General features: G+C 44.1%; 1 protein-coding gene across 10 annotated transcripts in view; it reads right to left on the bottom strand.

Moving 5' to 3' along the window:
• The window catches only part of PLCH1 (phospholipase C eta 1), a 366,784-nt gene that overhangs the window by 106,310 nt on the left and 240,324 nt on the right, over window positions 1–20,150 (bottom strand). For all 10 annotated transcript variants that reach the window (XM_077290709.1, XM_077290705.1, XM_077290712.1 and 7 more), the window contains one exon: window positions 3,251–3,380. In XM_077290709.1, coding sequence (XP_077146824.1) covers window positions 3,251–3,380 — 130 coding nt within the window. The remainder of the gene's footprint in view (window positions 1–3,250; window positions 3,381–20,150) is intronic.

Below are 20,150 nucleotides of genomic sequence, written 5' to 3'. Positions count from 1 at the left end.
ATAATAGCAATTCAATGTCGGTCTGACGGGCACTCTATGTGCCAGTCTGTAGATGAAATGGATCATGTTTGCTCAAGAAGTACTGTAGATGTAGCAAAATACATAAATATCAAGAATAGACAACCCTGTCAATGAAAAACATTGATTCTCTGTATCAATGGACACGGAAGATATTTCTATGAATGATATGTAGACCTTTGGCATAACAAATTAGTGTGAATGAGGAAGAAATGTTAAGACAGATCACTACTAACTTGTCTGCTCCTTCCAGGTCCGAAATAAGAGTAACTTCAATATCACTGGGGTACGCAATATTAGTTGACGTAAAGGGAACCTGTTGCCCGTTTTGGCAGCTATAAGATACGGCCACTGCCTTTCTGGGATTACCTACAGCATTCTATAATGCTGTAGCTAAGCCCCCGGTGCGACCTCTAAGTGAAGAAAAATAAGTTTTATTATACTCACCCGGTGGCGGTGTGGTCCGATGGGTGTCGCTCTTCTTGGTCCGATGCCTCCAATCTTCTTGCGACAACTCCCTACTGCTTGCGTCATGGTTCCCCACGCTCGAACTCCTGCGCAGGCGTACTTATCTGCCCTGTTGAGGACAAAGCAAAGCACTGCAGTACACAGGCGCTGGGCCTCTGACCTTTCTCAGCGCCTGCGCATTGCAGTACTTTGCTCTGCCCTGAACAGGGCAGATTAGCACGCGTGCGCAGGAGTGCAGTACCGGGGATCCATAACAGGAGGACGGCATCGCAATTAGATGGGAGACGCCGGACCCAGACCTGCGACACCAATCGGACCGGACCGCCCACCGGGTGAGTATAAGGTTGCTTTCACACTAGCGTCGGTACGGGGCTGTCGTGCTGCGTCGGGCCGACGTACCGACGCATACTGTGAAGAAAATGCCCGACGTTGGCAGCGGAAGCAGTCTTAAGATGCTTCCGCTGCTTCATTGTAAGGTCCGGGGAGGAGGGGGCGGAGTTTCGGCCGCGCATGCGCGGTCGAAAATGGCGGTCCCGACGCACAAAAAAAGTTACATGTAATGTTTTTTGTGGCAGCGGTGCGCCAAAGCACGACGCAACTGTCGCACGACGGTTGCGATGTGTGTGCAGACAACTTTGCAGGATGCATTTTTTCTCCACAATGACGCATTGCGACGTGCAGTGCACGACGCTAGTGTGAAAGTAGCCTTATAAAACTTATTTTTCTTCTCTTGCAGATTGGCTCGGGGGCTTATCTACAGCATTATAGAATGCTGTAGATAAGGCAGTGGCCTTAAGGTACCTTCACACTGAACGATATCGCTAGCGATCCGTGACGCTGCAGCGTCTTGGCTAGCGATATCGTTGAGTTTGACACGCAGCAGCGATCAGGATCCTGCTGTGACATCACTGGTCGGAGCAGAAAGTCCAGAACTTTATTTCGTCGCTGGACTCCCACAGACATCGCTGAATCGGTGTGTGTGACGCCGATTCAGCGATGTCTTCACTGGTAACCAGGGTAAACATCGGGTTACTAAGCGCAGGGCCGCGCTTAGTAACCCGATGTTTACCCTGGTTACCAGTGTAAATATAAAAAAAAAAAACAAACACTACATACTTACATTCCGGTGTCTGCCCCCCGGCGCTCTGCTTTCCTGCACTGTCAGCGCCGGCCAGCCGTAAAGCAGATTACAGCGGTGACGTCACCGCTCTGCTTTCCGGCCGGCGCTCACAGTCAGTGCAGGAAAGCACAGCGCCGGGGGACAGACACCGGAATGTAAGTATGTAGTGTTTGTTTTTTTACATTTACACTGGTAACCAGAGTAAACATCGGGTTACTAAGCGCGGCTCTGCGCTTAGTAACCCGATGTTTACCCTGGTTACCCGGGGACTTCGGCATCGTTGGTCGCTGGAGAGCTGTCTGTGTGACAGCTCTCCAGCGACCACACAACGACGAAACAGCGACGCTGCAGCGATCGGCATCGTTGTCTAGATCGCTGCAGCGTCGCTAAATGTGACGGTACCTTTATCTTATAGCGGCCAAACCTGCTGACAGGTGCACTTTAAATCTGACACTTGTTTTTGACTAACTTTTGGCTTTTGAATTCAAAAAGTAACACCAGTTTTTCTCTGTCACAACTTTTTAAAGAAGCACTCCCATCAAAGTTGTTATCCTCTTTATAAATTGCAATCATCATATTACATGGCACTGTCTACTTACAATTGCTCCTTTTGCCTTTCTACACAGCTAATTCTTCTCTGCATTTATCATTCCCTTCTTTACCTCCTGACCCAGCTGCTTCCTCCTCCCTCCCTGACAGGACCCTTTGCAGTGACTGAGGACTGTCAAACAGGATAAACTGACCTCCTGTTTATACATAGATTAGAAGGATTCAGCTATGCATTTTTGAATCATGTGATGTCAGAGACCTAATGGAAAAGAGAATATTTAGCTAATGGGGGGGTGGGAGAGGAACAGAGAAGCTAAGTCAGGAGCTGAAAAGGGGGATGACTCTGGCAGGAACAAGAGACTTACTGCTTCTACATAGAATAGAGAAAAGAGATTAATTAACTGGGTAGAAAGGCAAAATGAGCAATTGTAAGCAAGTGCTGTATAATACGTGTAAGGAAGTGGACAAGAGAGAATACACTTGAAGTTAATGCCTCAGGTGTTGCAGCACCTGTGGCCTTTCAGAAAAGGTGTGTATATACTGACAGACCATGTGACACTTAGATTGCACACAGGTGGACTTCCTCTCACTAACCATCTGACATAGGCCAGTAATATTGTAGATCATGCTTACTGGCAATCCATTACAACTACCTAAAGTAGTTCCACGCAGCCATCTACAACTGCCAACATTGTGCCTTAATAGACCAAATTATGGTTTACTATAGAGGAAAACATTATCTAAACTGCCCAAATATCTTTCCCTTATGATAACTATTACAGCTGTGATCTTGAACCCATTATAGAGAATAGCAATGTTTTCTATTGCTACAATGGGAACAATTTGTCTGGTAAACAATATTTCTAAAGTGGCAAAATAACCTAGACAAGAATGCTCATAAATAACATTGTTATACCAGCCAAAAAATGCACATAGTACTAAAATGGCACTAAAAGATCCATGTTCTTTATAGTGATCCAAAAGTGGACAAAAATGAATAAACCACAATGGAAAGTACCTTTTTTATTTAAGGAATCATTGATCTGAGCACAAAGGTGTTGTGTTAGTGGGCAATACATGCAAGCAGAATCTAACCTGGAACATCTGGCGGACTTTCCGGCGAGGTAAATTCACATTAAGCTTATGCATGAGCTGGTAGATTTCTTCTATATTCAGCAATCCATCCCCATTCTTGTCGGCTTCTTCAAATGTCTGTTTTACCCATGTATGAATCCATTAAGGAAGTGATAAAAGCAAGAAATAAGACCTGAATATGACAAGAACATACCCTACGGCAGTCTGCGCAAGAATTGCACACATGCTCATGTCCTACAATAAGACTCTCTGAGAATTCTCAGGTCACTGGCACTTCAGACCCATAAAGGTATACTTTATGGACAAGTAGCAATCACATATATTAAAGAGATGTTGGGGGACTGTAATAGTTTTGGTTTGGGATAAAGGGTAATTCCCATCTCCAAGATCCTATCACAATAAAGTTTAAGTGTAATAATAATAATAGCAAATACCTCCAATTAGAAATGTAGTTCAGTTCTTCTGATTCACTATGTCATTTAACCATGTGCAGGGCATTGCAGTAGCTTAGGTATTCTTGGTTATGACCACACATATAGAGCCAGTTACTTATTAGTAGTCGTTATCATGGATATCTAAGCTACTGTGAAGGAGTGAAATCAATTATTAACCTTACATAAGCTAGTAATATATGTGGCAAGATGGCGTCTACATCCTGGAACTACGCCCTGGAATCCTTGGAATATGAGCTGGATACACTGAAGACCATATATGCAATAGACCTAGCAGGGACCTAACACAGGCTGATACAATGGCTGCTGAAAAGTTGTGCAACACCCTCTTCCTGCCTGTCACATAATCTTTTGTTTATACTAATAAAGTTCAGTTCTGTACCAGCTCTTGCCAAGAAAGGAGTGCACATCTGACCCGGCGTCCAATGTCTTTCGTCTATGCATGCACTTGGCTCATATTTATCAGGTCAGGGACAGGCAATAACTAAGATCTCACCTTAAGAGATCACCCAATACTACTGCAATGCCCTGTACATTGGATAAGCAACATAGCGAATCAGAAGAACTATACTACATTTCTTATTGAGGTACTGTGACTTGCGAAAGTATTCATATCATGCTTCAAACAAAGATACCAAATGTAAATTTTTGGTGAAGAAGCAACAAGTGGAACACAATTGTGAAGTTAAACAAAATTTATTGGTTATTTAAAATATTTGTGGAAATTCAAAAACTGAAAATTGGGGCGTGCAATATTATTCGGCCTCTTTAACTTAATACTTTATTGCGCCACCTTTTTCTGCGATTACAGCTGCAAGTCGCTTGGGGTATGTCTCTATCAGTTTTGTACATTGAGAGACTGAAATTCTTGCCCATTCTTCCTTGGCAAACAGCTCGAGCTCAGTGAGGTTTGATGGAGATCGTTTGTGAAGAGCAGTTTTCAGCTCTTTCCACAGATTCTCGATTGGATTGAGGTCTGGACTTTGACTTGGCCATTCTAACACCTGGATATGCTTATTTGTGAACTATTCCATTGTAGATTTTGCTTTGTTTGGGATCATTGTCTTGTTGGAAGACAAATCTCTGTCCCAGTCTCAGGTCTTTTGCAGACTCCAACAGGTTTTCTTCAAGAATGTTCATGTATTTGGCTCCATCCATCTTCTCATCAATTTTAACTATCTTCCCCGTCCGTGCTGAAGAAAAGCAGTCCAAACCATGATGCTGCCACCACCATGTTTGACAGTGGGGATGGTGTGTTCAGGGTGATGAGCTGTGTTGCCTTTACACCAAAGATATCGTTTGGCATTGTTGCCAAAAAGTTCGATTTTGGTTTCAACTGACCAGAGCAGATTCTTCCACATGTTTGGTGTGTCTCCCAGGTGGCTTGTTGCACACTTTAAGAGACACTTTTTATCGATATCTTTGATAAATGCCTTCCTTCTTGCCACTCTTCCATAAAGGCCAGATTTGTGCAGTGTTTGACTGATTGTTGTCCTATGGACAGACTGTCCCACCTCAGCTGTAGATCTCTGCAGTTCATCCAGAGTGATCATGGGCCTCTTGGCTGCATCTCTGATCAGTCTTCTCTTTGGTTGAGATGAAAGTTTAGAAGGACGGCCGGGTCTTGGTAGATTTGCAGTGGTATGATACTCCTTCCATTTCAATATGATCGCTTGCACAGTGCTCCTTGGGATGTTAAAAGTTTTGGAAACCATTTTGCATCCAAATCCAGCTTTAAACTTCTCCACAACAGTATCACAGACCTGCCTGTTGTTTCCTTGGTCTTCATGATGCTCTCTGTTCTTCAAACAGAACCCTGAGACTGTAACAGAGCAGGTGCATTTATACGGGGACTTGATTACACACAGGTGGACTATAGTTATCATCATTAGGCATTTAGGACAACATTGGATCATTCAGAGATCCACAATGAACTTCTAGAGTGACTTTGCTGCACTGAAAGTAAAGGGGCCGAATAATATTGCACGCCCCACTTTTCAGTTTTTGAATTTCCACAAAAATGTAAAATAACCAATAAATTTCGCTCAACTTCACAATTGTGTTCCACTTGTTGTTGATTCTTCTCCAAAAATTTACATTTGGTATCTTTATGTTTGAAGCATGATATGTGGGAAAAGGTTGAAAAGTTCCAGGGAGCCGAATACTTTCGCAAGGCACTGTATTTGCTCATATTCTAACACACCTAAAGAACATCTCTAGAATCCGCCCTTTTCTCACTATGGAAACAACAAAAACCCTCACTGTCGCCCTGATCCACTCCCGCCTGGACTACTGCAACGCTCTATTAATTGGCCTCCCCCTTACTCGACTTTCCTCTCCAGTCCATCCTTAATGCAGCAGCCAGGGTTGTCTATCTAGCTAATCATTACTCGGACGTGTCCGATCTTCGCCAGTCGTTACACTGGCTGCCCATTCACTATAGAATCCAATTCAAAGTACTTGTTCTCACCCACAAAGCTCTCCACAGTGCGGCACCCCCTTACATCTCCTCCCTCATTTCTGTCTATCGGAATAACCGACCGCTGCGCTCTGCAAATGACTTTCGACTAACCTCTGCACTAATCCGTACCTCCCACTCCCGACTCCAAGACTTCTCCCGTGCTGCGCCAATCCTCTGGAATTATCTATCCCAAGATATTAGGACCATTCACAATTTGCATAGTTTTAGGCGCTCCCTCAAAACACATGTGTTCAGAGAGGCCTATCACGTTCCCTAATCAGTTATTTTGTTTGTGTGTAGCCCAGTCACTACTTCCATCCATCCCCCACCCCCTGAAGATGGCTGGACCATCATTGTAAATACATCATTGTAAATACACCCCTGTACTTTGTATCTCCCCCACCTCATTGTAGATTGTAAGCTCTCACGAGCAGGGTCATCTTATTGTGCTTTAATTATTGTATTGTTAACGTTGTTACCCATGACTGTTGTGTTTGAAACTGTTAAGCTGTAAAGCGCTGCGGAATATGTTGGCGCTATATAAATAAAGATTATTATTATATTCTTATTACACATACTACATATATTGGCATAGGAATACCCCTTTAACTCTAAGAAGTCTAAACTTACCACCAAAAAATTCTCAAGATATTAGTAATAAAATTATAGAAGCTGTGGGGGTAAGGTTAAACCCAAATATACAGGCCTAAAATGTTCTTGTATAATAAACCTTTACAATACTCAAACTTGTAAGATCTTAATTCAGCATGCGGGTGTTCTCTGGTCACCTAAACTGGAGGCCTCATCTTTTTTATGAATGTGGTTTTCAGTTTTTCTCATTCATTTTTTTCTTATCCTCTTATACGAGCCATAACTTTTTTTTATGTTTTCGAAGGAGAGCTTATTTTTTTTAGGGATTTGTATTTGTGAAGTACAACATTCATTACACCATATAATGTACTGTAATAGTGGAAAAAAATTCCAAGTGGGCTGAAAAAGTGAAACAATGAACAATGAAAAAAACAAAAACCTTGTTTTTAAGCTTTGTTTTGCAATTTCTTTGTGGGGAAAAATTACCTGGAAATATTTTCCTTCAGGTCAGTATAATTTTGGTGATACCAAACCCAAGAGGTTCATTTTAAGTATACTTTAGTGGTTAAAAAAAGAAATCAGAATTTGTATAAAAAAATTGGTTTGTGTTACCATTCTTTGAGACTCAAAACTATTATTTTTCCAGCGATGGACTTGAGTGAGAGCTTGTTTTTCGTGCGCCGAGCTATAGCTTTACGTTCGTGATAAAAATGGGAAAGATAATGAGCACAATAGGGTCTTATCTGGGTTTAAAATGAAAAGTAAAGCTAAGGGTATATGCACACGTCCGGATTTCTTGCAGAAATTTCCTGAAGAAAACCGGAAATTTTCTGCAAGAAATCCGCATATTTTTTTTTTTGCGTTTTTTTCCGTTTTGTTCGCGTTTTTTTTTTAGCATTCTGCAAGCGTAATTAGCTTGCAGAATGCTAAAGTTTTCCAAGCGATCTGTAGCATCGCTTGGAAAACTGACTGACAAGTTGGTCACACTTGTCAAACATACTGTTTGACAAGTGTGACCAACTTTTTACTATAGATGCAGCTTATGCAGCATCTATAGTAAAAGATAGAATGCTTAAAAATAATAAAAAAAATTAAAAAATGGTTATACTCACCCTCTGCAGACAGCCGATCTCCTCAGCGCCGTCCGTTCCTATAGATGCCGGTGTGGTTCAGGACCTTCGATGACGTCGCGGCTTGTGATCGCTCATGTGACTCACGTGACCAATCACAAGCCGCGACGTCATCACAGGTCCTGAACCACACCATCTATAGGAACGGAAGAGAAAGCATGCATCGGAGAGGCGGGAACACTTCGGGGGCCATCAGAGGGTGAGTATATCACTATTTTTTATTTTAATTCTTTTTTTTTTTTTTACCAATTATATGGTGCCCAGTCCGTGGAGGAGAGTCTCCTCTCCTCCACCCTGGGTACCAACCGCACATAATCTGCTTACTTCCCGCATGGTGGGCACAGCCCCATGCAGGAAGTAAGCAGATCAATGCACTCCTAGGTGTGCGGAATCCCCGCAATTCCGCATTTTTAATGAACATGTTGCTTTTTTTTCCGCGATGCGATTTTTTCGCGGAAAAAAATGCAACATTTGCACAAAAAAATGCGTAATACCCTGTAAATAATAGGAGGCATATGTAAGCGTTTTTTTTGCGTTTTTATCACGTTTTTATAGCGAAAAAACGTGAAAAAACGCGAAAAATCCTGAACGTGTGCACATGGCCTCAAGGTTTGTGATAGCTGGAGAAATTGGCTGCTGCAGGTCCCCAGAAGGAGATAACACGTTCAACTGGAGAAAGTGGAGAGAAACCCGCACTGCAAGTAGTAAAGGATGCAGTGGAAAAACCGTGAAGGTATCAATGCTGTTTTTGTCTGTTATCGATGCACACCTGCTTCTTCACCAGGACGAACCACAGCAATGTGCTTCAAAACGCATTGATACTTTCATGTTTTTTCCACTGCATTCTTTACTATTGGAAGAGCTGGTTTATCTCCACTTTCTCCAGTTACAAGAGCTACAGTTTTCTGAATACCATTTCGAGGTACCGTACATACAACATTTTGATAACTTTTTATTGCACTTTTTTTTAACAAAGTGTGGAGACCAAAAGTGACAATTCTGGTATTTCAATCTATTTGTTTGGCATCTACTGTATAAGTTAAATAACTTCTGATATATCTGACTAAACCCCTTCATGACGGAGCTCTTTTTCGTTTTTGCGTTTGTTTTTCGCTCCCCTTCTTCCCAGATCCATAACTTTTTTTTTATTTTTCTGTCAATATGTCCATGTGAGGGCTTGCTTTTTCTGGAACAAGTTGTACTTTTGAACACCATTGGTTTTAAATAAAATGCAAATTAATTATGTAAAAATCATATAATGTGATTTCAATTTTATTTTTTTAGATTTTGCCTCTCACAGTTGAAGTGTAGCTGCGATAAAAATTACAGACCTCTCCATTGTTTGTAGGTGGGAAAACTTACAAAATCGGCAGCGTATCAAATCCTTATTTTCCCCACTGTACATTTTGAGTTTTTGAGCTATCTTTTTTACATTTTTTTTTTTCCCTTGTCAACTTTGCTTATACACATGTTTAAGCAGATTCATTAAATGAAACATTTTACAAATGTCGCAATTTTTGGCACATCTGACTCCAGTCTCTGCCTGGAATAAAGGCTGAGTCACACATAACGATATCGTTAACGATATCGTTGCAACGTCACGCTTTTGGTGACGTAAGCAACGATCCCGCTAACGATCTCGTTATGTGTGTCAGCGACCAACGATCAGGCCCCCGCTGGGAGATCGTTGGTCGATGGGAATGATCAGGACCTTTTTTTGGTCACTGATCACCCGCTGTCATCGCTGGATCGGCGTGTGTGATGCCGATCCAGCGATGTGTTCACTTGTAAACAGGGTAAATATCGGGTTACTAAAGGCCCCGTCACACACAGAGACGCTGCAGCGATACAGACAACGATGCTGATCGCTGCAGCGTCGCTGTTTTGTCGCTGTGTGGTCGCTGGGGAGCTGTCACACAGACCGCTCTCTCCAGCGACCAACGATCAGGGGAACGACTTCGGCATTGTTGAAACTGTCTTCAACGATGCCGAAGTCCCCCTGCAGCACCCGGGTAACCAGGGTAAACATCGGGTTACTAAGCACAGGGCCGCGCTTAGTAACCCGATGTTTACCCTGGTTACCAAAAAAAACAAACACTACATACTCACCATCTGATGTCCGTCAGGTCCCTTGCCGTCTGCTTCCTGCTCTGACTGAGCCGCCGTACAGTGAGAGCAGAGCGCAGCAGTGACGTCACCGCTGTGATCTGCTCTCACTGTACGGCGGCACTCAGTCAGAGCGGGAAGCAGACGGCAAGGGACCTGACGGACATCAGATGGTGAGTATGTACGGTTTGGTTTTTTTTACATTTACGCTGGTAACCAGGGTAAACATCGGGTTACTAAGCGCGGCCCTGCGCTTAGTAACCCGATGTTTACCCTGGTTACCAGTGAAGACATCGCTGGATCGGTGTCACACACACCGATTCAGCGATGTCAGCGGGACCTCAACGATCAAAAAACGGCCCAGGCCATTCCGACACGACCAGCGATCTCGCAGCAGGGGCCTGATCGCTGGTACGTGTCACACATAGTGAGATCGCTACTGAGGTCGCTGTTGCGTCACAAAACTTGTGACTCAGCAGCGATCTCTCTAGCGATCTCGCTATGTGTGACGGGGCCTTAAGTGCAGGGCCGCGCTTAGTAACCCGATATTTACCCTGGTTACCATTGTAAAAGTTAAAAAAAAAAAAAAACAAACACTACATACTCACATTCTGATGTCTGTCACGTCCCCCGGCGTCCACAGGGTTGACTGTGTCAGCGCCGGCCGTAAAGCAGAGCACAGCGGTGACGTCACCACTGTGCTCTGCTTTACGGCCGGCGCTGACACATTCAGTGCAGGGAAGCTCTCTGCAGCAGTGCGTGCATTACCAGCGCTCCTGCCGAAAGCAGTTTTAACCCTGTGGACGCCGAGGGACGTGACAGACATCAGAATGTGAGTATGTAGTGTTTTTTTTTTTTACAATGGTAACCAGGGTAAATATCGAGTTACTAAGCGCGGCCCTGCACTTAGTAACCCGATGTTTACCCTGGTTACCCGGGTGCTGCAGGGGGACTTCGGCATCGTTGAAGACAGTTTCAACGATGTTGAAGTCGTTCCCCTGATCGTTGGTCGCTGGAGAGAGCTGTCTGTGTGACAGCTCCCCAGCGACCACACAACGACTTACCAACGATCACGGCCAGGTCGTATCGCTGGTCGTGATCGTTGGTAAGTCGTTTAGTGTAACGGTACCTTTATGCTTCTTTGGCAGTTTTCAATTTGGTAAATTTTTAGAAAGAAGTGCAACTTTTTAAAGATTTTAAGACTTTTGGTTCTAAAAAGCTGTCACAAAAAGTGGTTAAAGACAAAAGTTAAAGAGCATTTTGGATTTTGAGCCAAATTCATGAGCTGCGAGATCCATTTTGAAGAATTAGTCTCAAAAAATGTAGTATCAACCACAAAAGAGAAAACCAGTATATAGTACCAATATATCAAAATTTTATTAAATCTATTAAAATTGCACAAAACATATACAAGGTAGCTACTTTAAAAAGCAGAGACAGCCACTGCCGGTGTATCATACCGGTTATTCAATCATGGTAATGTCTGCATAATATAGTAAGTCACACTTGAAATATACATGCACATCAACTATCTAGTGTAGGGGCATACCGCCCAGTCAAAGTCACTGATGGCAATGCAAAAAGTATAGACAATAGTGAGCAGCACTTACATGAAAAAGATGTCTCTATAGTGTGGCGTCCCCGCCGCCCCAACGCACGTTTCGCTTCTTCGTCAGTCTCCTGACGAAGAAGCGAAACGTGCGTTGGGGCGGCGGGGACGCCACACTATAGAGACATCTTTTTCATGTAAGTGCTGCTCACTATTGTCTATACTTTTTGCATTGCCATCAGTGACTTTGACTGGGCGGTATGCCCCTACACTAGATAGTTGATGTGCATGTATATTTCAAGTGTGACTTACTATATTATGCAGACATTACCATGATTGAATAACCGGTATGATACACCGGCAGTGGCTGTCTCTGCTTTTTAAAGTAGCTACCTTGTATATGTTTTGTGCAATTTTAATAGATTTAATAAAATTTTGATATATTGGTACTATATACTGGTTTTCTCTTTTGTGGTTGATATTATATGCAGTTTTTGTGCCGTGAGAATTGTTATGGGTTTAGTGGTGTACTCAAAAAATGTAGTGCATACAACAAGACAAAAAATAAAAAGTGACTGAAAAATTGCAAATAGTGAACCGGGGCCTTTTTTTTTTATTACCAAAAAGTGTTTTTAGCCATCATATCTAAGAGCTTCATCAAATGAGCAGAAATAAAAATATTAGCACAATACTAAGGTATAAAGCAAAAAATATCAGGAGCGATCTTCTCCAATCTGAACCTACCATTGTCTCCTCTATTGAATTTAAAATATTCTATGGTCTCCAGTAAAGCCTCAAATGTTTAATTAACAAAGCCGCTTCCACTGAATTAATAGCATTTATGAGTCCACTGGGAGAATTCTAAAAGGCCTGGCATGCAAATTTCAGCAAACACTTTAATATACATTCCAATGGATTTTATCTGTGTAGAGTCAGTCGACCACAAGCGTCTTGTTCGCTGCAGTTTAACTTTTTCCATTTTTGCATTTTAAAGGAAGCAAAATGTGTCCCAGTGCGAGAAACACGGTTCTGGGTTTCCAGGAGCATTTAGTGAGGCCATCTCTGTATGGGGGTAAGCAGTAGCTACCAATCTCTATGAATGTAGAGAGAGCAGAATATCCCACAATGTTCAAAATCAGTGTAAGCAACAACAAGCTATAGATGAAAGACTCCAGATTTGGAAAGTGATGCAATCTCCACCCCTCTGTGCGTCCGTTGTCCCAGTATTGCACTGTATCGGCACAATAGCAGCCGTCTTCCACCCCGGTCTCCCTCAGCCTATTCCTCTGTGGCTCTTGTCAACTTTCACTGCCAGCTGGAGCATCGATGGGCTCTGGTCCACACCGCAGCCTTCCAGCTGCTCATGTTATTCTCACAGTGCTACAATACATGTGATTATTATTCTAGATTCATCATGACATTACATTGAAAAAAAATCTAATTATTTATCTATACATTATTTTTGCATTTATTATACTTTCCTTAGATAGCTTATATATACCGCAGCGCTTTACACACATTATCATCGTTGTCCGCCTTGGGCGTCACAATCTAAATTCTCTATCTCTACATCTTTGGAATATAGGAGGAAACCCGGAGGAAACCCATGCAAACACGGGGAGAACATACACACTCCTTGCAGATGTTGTCCTTGGTGGGATTTAAACCCAGTGCACCAATGCTGCAGTGCTAACCACTGAGCCACTGTGCTGCCCGTTAATGTATATTCATCATTAAAAAAATCTATGGTAATTATTTATCTGGTTACTAATGTGGCAACTGGTTGAGAAGACTAATGAAAAATCAAGCCTATACTAAACATGAAATTAAGAGTGTAATATCTGATTCTGACATTAAAGAATAATGACACCGTTTCAACGGTACTTCTCCCCTTAGTCAAGAAATCACCACTTCAAAAGCCCTTGAGTTGCGCTTGTTTTAAATCCTATCTAACCGCTTCTGGGGAAACCTGCTGATAAAGGGACCACCATTACAATTCCCACTGGATCATCTTCACATAAAAACGTTCTTTTATCAAGTGACACATCTTCTGCTTCAAGATCCCTTACTTGTTCCATTTACTATTTGGAACACTTCACCAGCTTGTCAAGTTACGTAAAAGACAAAAAAGGATGAAGCGACTGTAATACTTTGGCAAAATATTACAATCTGCAGATATTTTTTTATTTTTTATTTATTTATTTTTAAGAACAGGGCACTCCTTATTCTCCGGACACCTTAAGAACGCATTGTGGTTTTAATAAATTTTAATTGTTCTTGTTCATTTTTGGTGAACATTTGGGTCTTCATTATTTGGGAGCGCCCAGTACCTGGACTTTACACCTTGCATTGCGGTTAGCTGGAATCTCTTTTGGAGGATATCCCAATATCACACCAGGTCGGCTGCACCTTCCCTTAATTTCCAGATGCATGTATATGGAGTTGTGCAACAGAGCCAGGCGAGAGGCTTCTGTTCCTATTACCACATTAATCTCCAACATACTGCACTCAGAAAGCACCACCTTTTCTCCCTTTCCCATAGGGATAATGCATAAGAAGATTTTTTTTTTCTAGGTTTTTTTTAAGGGGCTTTACTAGCCATTTCTAACTTAAATATATACAACTACTTAAACAGTTACATAGGGGACTTCTATAAAAATCATACCAGCAATATACATTTTAGTGTTTTAGTGGCCGAGAAAAACAACTTGTGTCATACGAAAATGAGTGAGGATCGATGGTGTGGCCAATGTCTCCTTGCACCGTTACATCTCCTAAATTTGCATTCTGAACACTTTCCTTGATTGACAGCGCTTGCTGCCCAGGGGGAGCGATGCCTAAACTCAATTTGCAGCACACTGGCCCTAAAGGAGCCCAGCTCTGCCCACACAGTGCCAGCTCTAGGCACGCCAATCGTGTCAGTGTGCTCTCATGCCTGGATGATGATGGCTGCTGCCGCCAGATACAGTTCTGCAGACAGGAGCTGAGCATGAAAGCGTGCCTGCACCCGAATCGTGTGGGCGCTGCCGGGCTCTTTCACAGTCAGTATGTAATACTGAGTGCAGGGATGAGTATGTCACCACGGAACAGACAGACCAACTGCTGAGGGGAATTTATTAACAGGAGTAAGATTCTCCTCGCAGGGAGTAAACAGGGGGTTAATAGAGGTAAATCAAACAGTAAACAGTTAAGCGAAAACAAAAGGGTTAACGAGTGTTCTTGTAACTTATCAGTCCAGGGAGGTGCTGACTCGAGGGTCCTAATTCCAGCGTGGGTACAGTCACCAGCAGAGTCCGCTTTATGTACTCACAAGATGCAGTCTTTAGCTTTTACAGCACAGCCAGGAATCAGGGGCTCCGCACTGTTAAGTCTCTCACCAAGAATCACAGTCTCTGTACTGATACTGCGGGGACCAGGGGATCAAAGTCTCTTCTATGTTTCCTGGGAACTGGAAACTCCGGGGTTAAGACTTTTCTCCCAGTGAAGCTGCAAGCAGGAAGTCACACAGCCACTCTGCTGCCGAGTCTCTGTACACCAGGCTGACAGTCTCTCTCTCTCTGCAGCAAGAATACACACACACTGAGCAGTTTCCTTAGTCACACTCAGGGGTCCTGGCTTGTCAGTGCGGTCACCGGGGCTGCGCGCTCAGGTCACTGTAAGGGGATACGTTGTCTCGGATTATGGAGGCTTCCCAGTCCCCACTCTCACTCCAGCCTTAGTGCCCTCACGGGGAGCACTCTGTCATGGGGAGCACGGCACTGCAGCCTGCTTTCTCCCTGGCACGCTGTCCCCTCTGTCTGGCGCGCTCTGCTCTCCCGCACTTTTCTCACCACGCCCCCCTCTCTTCCTCTCTCCCCCTGCAGTCACATGGTCCCTTCTGTCCAGGGCAGAAGGTCTTCCCCCCCCCCCCCGACAACCCAGCTGTCTGACTAAGTGGTTCCAGGTAAGGAGCAGGGAAAGCAACCTCCTTACATGTACACCGCAGATTGAGTTCAGGCAGAACTTGATTTAGGCAAGTGAGCACAGTCAGTCAAGATTAAGGAAAGTACTCAGAAAGCATATTGAGGGGACGTAATGGTGCACTGACTCCTTGACCACGTCAACAGTGCAACAAAGCTCCCTCGCTGGCATGTGAAATGAAAGTCATTTTCTCTGTCGATAAACCACTAAAATCTCTACTGCTTGTTTAATTATTTTAAGGGTTAAGTACTTTATAATATACAATGGCATGCAAAAGTATTCACCCCCTTGACTTTTTACCTCCAAGGAAGCTCACACGAAACGCGCGTAGGGGCTGCTGTTTTTCCTGCACCTCCTCATACACAGCATAATGGGTGAGATAAGGTTTGACTATGCGTCATCTTCTTACAATGATGTCATATAGCATTTTGGTATATTGTAATTCCTTTGTGATATTGTATTTCTACAATGATTGCTATTCACATGACACTGAGGAGCTTTTATTGTAGACATATTGTGTTTCCTTACATGATATTTTAGGAACTATGTACCTTTAAGATCCTGTTTGTACCTACCGTATATACTCGAGTATAAGCCGAGATTTTCAGCCCACTTTTTTGGGCTGAAAGTCCCCCTCTCGGCTTATACTCGAGTCATACCCAGAGGTCGGCAGGGGAGGGGAAGCGGGGGCTGTCTAAAAATACTCACCTAGTCCAGGCGCAGTCCCTGCAGGTCCCTGGCTTCCTCGGCGCCGGCAGCATCAGCTTCAGCTTTTTCCTGTACTGAGCGGTCACATATGGGTGGAGCCGCATATTCATTACTATATTGAGCGGTAACAGTGACCGCTCAGTACAGTTAGAAGCTGTGGCGCCGGGGAAGCCGGGACTGCACAGCGCCAGGACTAGGTGAGTATAACGGGGAGGGGAGCGCTGCGCGATAGTCACCTTTCCTCGTTCCGGTCGCCGCTCTGTCTTCAGCAGTGATGCTCAGGTCAGAGGGCGCGGTGACGTAGTTAGTGTGCGCCCTCTGCTGAACGTCGGTGCTGAACATGGAGTGGCGCCGGAACGAGGTGCGGGTGACTATTGAAAGTGCCGGGGGCCTGACCGACGGAGAGGTGAGTATGTGATTTTTTTTTTATCGCAGCAAATATCTGTATGGGGCATCTATGGGGCCATAATGTTTGTGCAGCACTATATGGGGCCATAACGTTTGTGACGCACTATATGGGGCCATAACGTTTGTGCAGCACTATATGGGGCCATAATGTTTGTGCAGCACTATATGGGGCCATAACGTTTGTGCAGCACTATATGGGGCAATAAAGTTTATGCAGCACTATATGGGCCCATAATGTTTGTGCAGCACTATATGGGGCCATAACGTTTGTGCAGCACTATATGGAGCCATAATGTTTGTGCAGCACTATATGGGGCCATAATGTTTGTGCAGCACTATATGGGGCCATAACATTTGTGCAGCACTATATGGGGCAATAATGTTTGTGCAGCACTATATGGGGCCATAATGTTTGTGCAGCACTATATGGGGGCCATAACATTTGTGCAGCACTATATGGGGGCCATAACGTTTGTGCAGCACTATATGGGGCAAGTGTCTGTATGGGGCCATAATTAACGTTTGTAGGGCACTACAGTATATGGGGCAAGTGTCTGTATGGAGCATCTTATAGGGCCATAATCAAGGTTTGTGCAGCACTATATGGGGCAAATATCTTTATAGAGCATCTTATGGGGCCATAATCAGCATTTGTGCAGCATTATATTGGGCAAATGTGTCTATGGAGCATCTTATGGGGCCTTTATTAACCTTTATGCAGGATTATATGGGGCATATTTTAATATGGAACATCTTATGGGGCCATCAAACTTTATGGAGCATTATATGGGGCTCCTGATTCAATATGGATATTCAAAAACACTTAACCTACTGATGTCTCAATTAATTTTACTTTTATTGGTATCTATTTTTACTTTTGAAATTTACCAGTAGCTGCTGCATTTCCCACCCTAGGCTTATACTCGAGTCATTAAGTTTTCCCAGTTTTTTGTGGCAAAATTAGGGGGGGTCGGCTTATACTCGAGTATATACGGTATTTGAACCTGAACTTGGCACTTTCTGGGAAGCACCATTATGCTGTCTCCTCATTTTGGCATCTACTGGTCTCGGTCCCCATACCGGCTACTATTTTGTGAGGTTGCAATTTTCTGACACTGTTGTGCCATCGCTTTTAACTCTCCTTTTTCATACATATTGTTTATGCCAGATATTTGTTGTTGCTTCCTTTTATAATAATAAAAAAAATCTTGTTATTTGTACTGTTTTGGACTTTTTGCCTCTTAGTCTCTTATAGGATACAGATTTTAGGGAGAGTGTCCATTAAATATGTTTTCCATGGTTATTTACTGACATATAGTCATGAGATTTTTGTTATCGCTATATTATGTTTTTAGTTTGAACGATATTGATCGTATGTTCTTTACATGAACTGATCCAAAACCTCAAAAAAACAAAAACAAACAGTGAAATTCCAGGTTGTGAGGTAGCAAAACATGAAAAATGCCAAAGGGAGAGAATACGTTCGCAAACCACTGTAACTGTTTAAGTAGTTTGATATACCTTATGGAGGTTATAGATTCCCGCTCAGCAACTGGGGTAGGAAGCATTTGTATGAAGTCGTGGGCAATTGTGCTCCAAACAATTCTGTAGAATGTGCAGAAAAAGAAGAGTGAAAGAGAATATATTTTCCACACTTAGTGTAGCACTGTATGGAGCACTCAACTCACCACCTCTACGCACTGCGGTCATTATGGAGACAAGTGATCTCCTATTTTAGATAACGCTGAACTTCCAAGCAGCTGGGCCCTCACTGTCCCAATAAAATATAAATATATATATATATATATATATATATATATATATATATATATATATATATATATATATATATATATATATATATATATATATATATATATATATATATATATATATATACACAGCGCCCCAGAGTCCTGGTCGTTGCAGTACTGTGGCTCCGCCACTAAGGGGAGCCATGGTGCGTTCGATGGCACTGAAGGAGTTCCTCTGATCAGGTATCACAGACACCAATATGTTTCACAGCAGGGCCTCCGGGGGGAGCTAAGGGTGCTATTCATTAGGCCACTCCCCACCATAGTGGGTAAACTGGGGGTCAGGCAGGAAGTTAGGGAGAACGCTGACTGGATTGAACGAAGCAACACCTAGTGAGAGAGGGTGTTGTGGAGGAAGAGACAGTAGGGTCTCTGCCAGGGGTGGGATCCTGGCAGAGGCTTGGCATTGGAAAGAACGTAACGGGACCGTGCCTGCTCAGCATAGCGGCGGTGCCCAAGAAAGGACTAGAAGCGAGATAGATTGTGCTGAGTGAGAAACGAGATCAAGCAGACGGAGAATACCAGCAGGGGTTTTGTTGAAAGAGGCAGCACCTTGCTGAGGCGCATTACCGGTGGCCGGAACGCCGAGGGAGTGGAATAATATACAGCTTTAAGCCATACTCCAAACAGCGGCAGGACAGTCAGTCTCAGGCGGGCTGTCTACCACATATCACCTATGAAGTCTTGGGGGGCAATTGCGGGAGAGGGGCGTCACTAGGGTCCCGGAAGAACTCCAGGCCTACCTGACAAACGGGTGCCGTTCCAACCTGAATAACAGGGAGGGATGGAATAAGAGAGGAACATCTAATCGAGTTGTGAGGGAACTTAAGAAACAGACACAACAGTTGTGGGGTACTTTCCGTGAGCACAGCAGGGAAGGACTACAACACACAGCGCTAAGAAGGAAGGCACTGATTTCCACCTGTGAAGAGAACTCTGGAGGTGCCATTGGACCGGCCGGACTTGCGCAGCCTGGTGAACCGTATTCTGGACTGAGGACTCAGAGATCTCCAGTAAAGAGGTAAAGAGACTGCAACCTGGTGTCCTCGTTATTTACCGCGACCTGCACCCCACAACTGCACCGCTACACCACCGTTATCACCACCTATTTCACCGGACGTCCCCCACTGACGGACAGGGCCACGGACCGGGTCTAGCCACCGTGACAACCCCAGGACTGAGATCCCAGAGGCCCGGCTCCGGGTACCCCTCGGCCCTGCGGCGGTGTGGGGGCGCGCCGCAAATCTTGGCGTCACGAACAGGATCTACTTAAGCCTGAAGAATCAGGTCATGTGTGCCTAGAGACTGTGATTTACTGTACTTGAACCGTACTTTATTGAGAGACTGTGTGTTACCATTGACCAAGAGAAGTTCCCGCCAAAAGCCGCCGCCATTGCTACTTTGGAGAAGAAGGAGGGCGTGCTATGGGAGGAGACTACCAGAATGGCGCGAGAAATGGATACCGCCCTCTGCGCTTCGGGCTGCAAGGAGATGACCTGCCCCAAAGCAGAAGACAACCTCCTGATTTGCAACGGCGGGAAGCAGGAGATGGAGAAGCCCGACCTCGGAGAAATGGCGGAGTCAGGTGCATGCACTGCCACCGACTATCAGGCAGCGATGATGAACAGCAAGTGCCTGAGCGAGGAAGATGCGACTCCGGCTTGCCCCTCTTCACCGGAGACGGACTTATGTCCCCTGCAGCCGGAGGGCCTGAAACTCCT

This window comes from Ranitomeya variabilis, chromosome 2, assembly GCF_051348905.1.
Source record: "Ranitomeya variabilis isolate aRanVar5 chromosome 2, aRanVar5.hap1, whole genome shotgun sequence".
In the NCBI taxonomy this organism is placed as follows: Eukaryota; Metazoa; Chordata; class Amphibia; order Anura; family Dendrobatidae; genus Ranitomeya; species Ranitomeya variabilis.
This window is presented reverse-complemented; position numbering and strand designations above follow the sequence as displayed.